At 34.1% G+C, this 6,375-nt stretch overlaps 1 protein-coding gene across 5 annotated transcripts; it reads left to right on the top strand.

Annotated features, from left to right (window-relative positions):
• The first annotated feature begins 739 nt into the window (after positions 1 to 739).
• LOC111024391 (small nuclear ribonucleoprotein SmD1b) lies at positions 740 to 5,726 on the top strand. 5 transcript variants are annotated; one of them, XM_022302071.2, is made up of 7 exons: positions 778 to 870; positions 1,903 to 1,957; positions 3,230 to 3,277; positions 3,741 to 3,854; positions 3,972 to 4,048; positions 5,161 to 5,352; positions 5,495 to 5,726. In XM_022302071.2, the coding sequence occupies exons 4-7, from the start codon at positions 3,841 to 3,843 to the stop codon at positions 5,554 to 5,556; spliced, it is 345 nt and encodes a 114-aa protein (XP_022157763.1). In that variant the 5' UTR covers positions 778 to 870; positions 1,903 to 1,957; positions 3,230 to 3,277; positions 3,741 to 3,840; the 3' UTR covers positions 5,557 to 5,726. The 5 variants fall into 5 exon arrangements, with proteins under 5 accessions (XP_087977383.1, XP_022157762.1, XP_022157763.1 ...); XM_088121258.1 differs by having other exon boundaries at positions 781 to 870; positions 3,810 to 3,854; XM_088121257.1 differs by lacking the exon at positions 1,903 to 1,957 and having other exon boundaries at positions 740 to 870; positions 3,810 to 3,854.
• The last annotated feature ends 649 nt before the right edge of the window (positions 5,727 to 6,375 follow it).

Genomic DNA, 6,375 nt, shown 5'->3' with positions numbered 1-6,375 from the left:
TGAATCTGTGATTTTTTTTTTTTTTGAGAAAAGAATTCGTGATATTTTATAGAGATGTACAGTACAAATATACAAATATTTGATTTTAGTTTATTTATGTTCATGTTATTTTAAAATATCTATTTTGGTCTGTATACTTTGAACTTTTATTTATTTTATTTTTCGTACTTTCGAAACGTTCTTTGGTCCTTCCACTTGTTAAAAATGCCCATTTTAGATCTTCATTTTCATTTTTATCTTATTTATTTTAATGAAAATTTTGGCATGACCCTTTACTCACTAATTTTTTATTTTTGAAATATAATTATAAATTTATATTAAATGATTTACATTGTGCATAAGTTATATCAAAATGTTGTAAATTGAGACTAAAGATAAAAACTTTTTAAACTACATAGATCAAAACAAACATTTTGAAACATTTTGAAAGTAGATGAACTAAAATAAACAAAAATTGAAAACATAAATACCAAAATGAACCAAAAATAAAAGTAAACTGAAATTAAAAATAAGTAGTTTCCGTGAGATATGTTGAAATTGAAAGAAGATGGAACAATTTAGGTAAAAAACATATGGACAAAGTACGTTAATATCACCTCAAAAGTTGATGGTTCAATCTCTACCATTTTAATTATTGAATAAGAAAAAATACGAGTAAGAGTTCAGACATGTATCCATTTTACTGAAGTAAGATTCAAATTTTGGGTTACATTTATTGTATTAAAAAAAATTCTTATTAAAAGAGAAAAAAAATGAAAAAAGAAAAAAAATTATAATCGTAAACCCTAGCCGTCTGCTTCCCTCCCTCCCTTTTCAAATTTCACTTCGTTTTCCCGTCCATTTCTTGCTTCGCACCTCCCTCGATCTCAGGTACTCTTCTCAATCTCTCTCTTGTTTTTCTGTTCATAGTAATGTTCTTTTATTTTTCATTCTGTTGATGTTTTGGTTGGCTCGAGAAATTTCTTCTTCCGATTCCATTTGTTATTTCTCACTGACGATTCTATTATTCCTTCACGGGATTTCAATTAGTTGTTGTGGCGTCAGAACTTGTTGGTTTTGCACCTGGCTGGTTTACTCTTTGTTTTCTTGTTTCCCATTTTCCCTTCTTCTACCGCTCTGCCTCGTATTTTGCCTTTTATGGGCTCGAAATTGGAAGTCGATGTGAAAGTGGGGCGTCAATGAAATGGGGCACTCGGTGAACATGAATTTTCTTCATGGAGACGCGATATAAACCTTTTAAGGTTGATAACAATGATAAAAGTTTGTAGGGTTTTATGTTTGAGTGTAATTTTGTTATTATAGTATTGCAGTAGTGAAGTCAGTAGATGCACTTGGTGAAGAAAGTTTTCTGTTGTTGACCTTTTTCCATTAAATTTTAACAAAATATTATGTCAAGGAGTCCTCCAGACAGAAGTTCAAGGGCTTTAAATAACGGGGCAGCAACTAGCACGGTTTTAGAGTTTGGGGTTTGGGTTTATGGCTGGGGGTTGATGATGTACAAAAGAGGTGATGGGTTATCCTTGAAAATCCAAGGGGATTTCAAAAAAGACTTCCAATTGGTGTAAAAATGTATGAGAAACCATAATTACAGAACTCACAATAGCGGACACACCAATTGGGGAGGAATGAAATTTGACTAAATCCAATCATCATTGCTACGCGTTTCTTCCTCCTGAATGTTTCTCACATTCCTTTCTGTTTATAAGTTCCAAAGAAGAGTAACCATCATGTTGGACCATAGAATTCTGATCTTTCCACCAAAATAGGTTCCAAATATAAGCTGAAATGCTTGGGAAAGACCGAGCAGGACAGATTGAAAACTCTCAGAAGCTTATTCCAACACACGGTAACATATGAACAGAGAAGAACAAGTGCTGACTATATTCCCTATCCTTTTTGCAGAACAGGCATGGGGAAGGAGACAAGCTCAATTTGGCATTCTTCATTGTAATCTGTTGTAGGTGTTTAGCTTCTCCAAAAAATTAATGGCTATCATTCAGGCCTCCAACTTTTTCTTTTTGATGATTTTTATATCTAAAAACGTTTCTAATATTTTCAAAAGATCTTTGGAAAATGGAAAGCTATTGACCTATTCATAGTATATTGAAAGCCTTCAATAGAATTGCTTTTTTTATCCGAAGTTAGGGGAAACAATTTTTAATTGTTGGTACAAAAAATGGAGCTTGTGGTTTTATTTCCTCCAGAATTAAAATTACTGCTTTACTCTGACAAAAGCTCACAATCATAACTGGCTTTCCATTATATTGCTTAAGACTCCAATGCTTTGTGCATTTGGTTGTAAATTTATGAGGTCCTGCTCTACATCTCATATTCTTTCTCGTGAGATAATGGTCATCATAACACATCATACTTTTGTCAAAAAAATTTTATTGTTATGTTGTATCCAATAACATTTCTCAAAAAATTATTGTAAATTCATCCTTTTGACATTGCTTATCAACAAGTGAAACATAATCTTTATAGTCATTTGCTTTTAGACCCTTGTTGTGAACTTTAAAATAGTAATTTGGATGACAAAATTTGCTTCCAAACCAATTTAATCTATTGATTGGCATGTAATATCTTTACTGGTTTGACATTATAGAAACAATAATGAACTAGAAGCACTTATTTAATGATAGTGGGTCTTCTTGTCAAATAATTCAAACATTCACATGAATTTTGTTTAGCAAAAAATTGAATGGAAATCATTAAATCCCTTGGATGAAATCAATGAATTATAATTAGTCAAATTACTTAAACATTTGTTAAATTTTATAATATGTAATAGTTATTTGTACATGGATTTAAAAGTAGTCTAATCTTCTCTTCTATTTTGAAACACAATTAAGAGGGTCTTGGGATTGTCATAGAAAGATTTGGCATGCATAGCTCTCTGAGTTCGTTCTAGAATGTGATAGCATGAAAGATCTTTTCATTCTCTCTCTTATAATCTCAAAAGTCAAACCTCCAAAGTTAAATGTATTAGGTATGTCAAACTTTGTCAAGTCCTACCTAGGTTCTCATAACCTAGGGAATATTTTTTATTTGTGGTTTTAGTTAATATGACTTCTTTTTATGCTGTTACTGTTAGCTCAGCATCATATAAACTTCCTTTTGCTGATTAACGAGGATGTGTTGAGCATAAGTTTATGAGTGGTTGTTAGCAGGATGGATTTATCGTTAGTGAAAAAGCTAAGATTCAAATTCTTGTTATCTGTTTGTGCAGGAATAATATTTGGTACGAGACGGGAACTTCTTTTTGTCCTCCACCAGGGTAAGTATTTAAAGACTGGGACTATAGTTGGCATCTGATTATAAGTTCTGTCTTTTTGTTATAGTGGTTTAGGGTGTCAAGCATTTAGGGTTACTTATGAAGAAATCTCTTTAAATTTCCTCATCTACCCCTTTGTTTGTTTGTCTGTGCTTGAAATTGATGTGGCCTATGGTTGAGAACTGATGTTTCTGGTTCACTCGTACTTTATGTTCATGTGGGTTTTGCGTCTGTTTGATTCTTTTCCCCCCTGTTATAGATGGTTTTCCATCTTTATTTGTGGGCTTGTTGTTGGTCAATGGACAGCACATTTGATTGTGTTTTGCCACCCTGCTGAGTTGTTGTAGTTGGGCTATTAGTTAGGCCTGTTCCATCTTTCATATGCTTTAGGGACATATATGTAGATGCTAGGATAGAAGCATCATGCACTTTTGGAGTTTACAATCACGAATGAAGTATCTTGCAGCTGCTGAAATACTGCTAGTTTGAACTAGCTTCGCCGGTTGATTATTTTCTTTCCATTGTGCCGAACCAGAAACCCTACATTCTGTATTTCCTCTGCTATCATGAAGCTCGTCAGGTATGCCATTTTTTTTTTTTTAAATTCTTCCTTGAGTTTCTTTTGTCTCCATTTATTTGTTCACAGCATTGAATGACTGGTTTTATGTTTTGAAACTTGGTTTTGATGACTGTGCAGGTTTTTGATGAAGCTCAACAATGAGACTGTCTCAATCGAGCTCAAAAATGGAACCGTTGTCCATGGCACTATCACAGGTCTCCATCTCTCTTTCAATCACAACATGCTTTGCATAAACACTTTCTTGATCCTGTTAAACCCTAGAATTATGGACTTGTAGGCAGAGCATTCTCCAAACTTCAACTGCAATTCTCTTTTCTTCTCTATCTCCAATTATTATTGGAAGTTTAACATTTCAGCCTGAAGGGATAATTGGAGTTTGAATTTTACTGTCAATGTCGAATGGTTTTGATGTACCATTAATCCTCTTGATAACTTCAGAGTCTTGGACTACGTAGATCCCTATTTGCAACACTACAATGTATTTCTCTATGCTGATATTACCAAGACCAATATATTTATTAATGGTAAGAGTCTTCCTCTTAAGATGTTTAAAGGAAGAGTTAAGATTGCCCCCAAGAGGTGGCCTTATTGGCAAGGGTTGGGGTCTCTTGGTCATACTGACTTAGAGGTCTCAAGTTCAAACCTTCAAGTGAGCTTAATACAAAAAAGCCTTGACGTCTCTTGGCTCTAAGCCTTGGGGTGGGGGTGGGTGTCCTAGGTATAGGAGAGCAAAGCTCTAACTCCCGATTATCAAGAAAAAAAAGGAAAAGGAAGAGTTAAGACTCAGTGTCATAATTTTAGTTGGTTGCATCCTTTGTGGGAGGATTTGGACTTGAGACTATTAGCATCTCGATATATACAATATGTTTGAAGTTTGAACAACTTACATTGCTGTTATGCTTATGCCTTGTGAAAGGTTTTTTAGACTATAATTCATAGAAGCATCTAAGTTAAGTTGAATGTTTCACTTTTCTTTTTCTTGTAAGAAACAACTTTTCATTAATAGATGAAAAGAAACAAAATGAGCAAGTAAACAACCTCCAAATGGAGAAGAAGAAAAAACCAATGACCACCAAAGAGACCAGGCCAAATCAATAGCCCTGAAATAAATATTCCAAAAACAAGCCAAAATACTAACAAACTAACAAGTGTTTTTTTGATGACTACCAGAGAGAGGAGACTAACACCACATCATTGCAGCTGTTAAGTTTAGATTTAGTAATATTCAATGACATTGCATGACCTTAAAGTAAGTACTGGTCAAGGTTAGAAGTTACTGACAGGTTGATTTTCTTGTATTACTTAGGTGTGGACATTAGCATGAATACACATTTGAAGGCTGTGAAACTTACCCTAAAGGGGAAAAATCCAGTTACCATGGATCATTTAAGTGTGAGGGGTAACAACATCAGATATTATATTCTCCCTGACAGCTTGAATCTTGAGACTTTACTTGTTGAAGAGACACCCAGGGTCAAGCCCAAGAAACCAACTGCAGGTATTATGCGTCATTTTTGCATTCTGGCCTGTATTTTATGGTTTATTTCCTGCAGGTCATTGTTGTATGTTGAATTATATGCTAATCAATTTCATTATCTAATATGTTGCTCATGTACTTCTCTAATCTGCTGCAACTGTAGGGAGGCCTTTGGGACGGGGACGCGGACGAGGGCGTGGGCGTGGTCGTGGGCGTGGACGCTAGACTTGTTGCAGTTGTTTCCATTTTTGTGCCTCGTAGTGTAAACATATGTATTGGAGGGAAGTTTATGAATTTAGTGACATGGAGAGCTGGTATGACAATTCACTTACCAATATCATGTTATATTACAATGCCATCTTGTTGTTTCTTATGATTGATGAGGCTTTGCTGTATTCTCTTGTGCCTGGATCCACCCATATTGATGCTTTGCTCTAATGCCGTCAGACTCATCACAATGATCAAACCTTAGCATCTCTTTAGATTGATAACTTATTTATTCATATTAAGTTACAAGTTTTGAATTTTCAAGATTGTGTCTAATAGGTTCTTAAACTTTCAATTTTGTCCCGTAGTCCTTAAACTTTAGAAGTGTTTAATTAGTTTCTTTTCAATTTATGTTATATAGATTTTTGTTGTGCCAATAAGTTCATGAGTTCTAAAACGTATTCAATAGTTCAGAGGTATATTAGATACGAAATTGAACGTTCAAAAAATCTAGTAGACATTTTTTAAGTTTAGGAATCATTTATTTTCTCATTTGTACTATCTAACTTCTGTGGGGAATCAATTGGTGGCTTTTGTGTTATCTTCTTTTGGAAACTCATCTTCTCTTGCTCTTGGTTTTTTTTTTTTTTGGTTGTCCTTTGTCTAATAGAGAAATGACGGATAATGTGGTTCTTTTTATCTTTGGTCAGTGATTACACTGATAGTTCAGGGAGAAGGGATATTTGTGTTTGGGGTCCTAGTTCTTTGAAGGATTTTCTTGTAGATTTTTTTTTTCTCCTTCCAACTCCCGTCTTTTCCTCGCTAAATAATGTTAAA

Source organism: Momordica charantia, assembly GCF_013281855.1.
Source record: "Momordica charantia cultivar OHB3-1 chromosome 2 unlocalized genomic scaffold, Mcharantia_2.0 BLBB01000002.1, whole genome shotgun sequence".
In the NCBI taxonomy this organism is placed as follows: Eukaryota; Viridiplantae; Streptophyta; class Magnoliopsida; order Cucurbitales; family Cucurbitaceae; genus Momordica; species Momordica charantia.
This window is presented reverse-complemented; position numbering and strand designations above follow the sequence as displayed.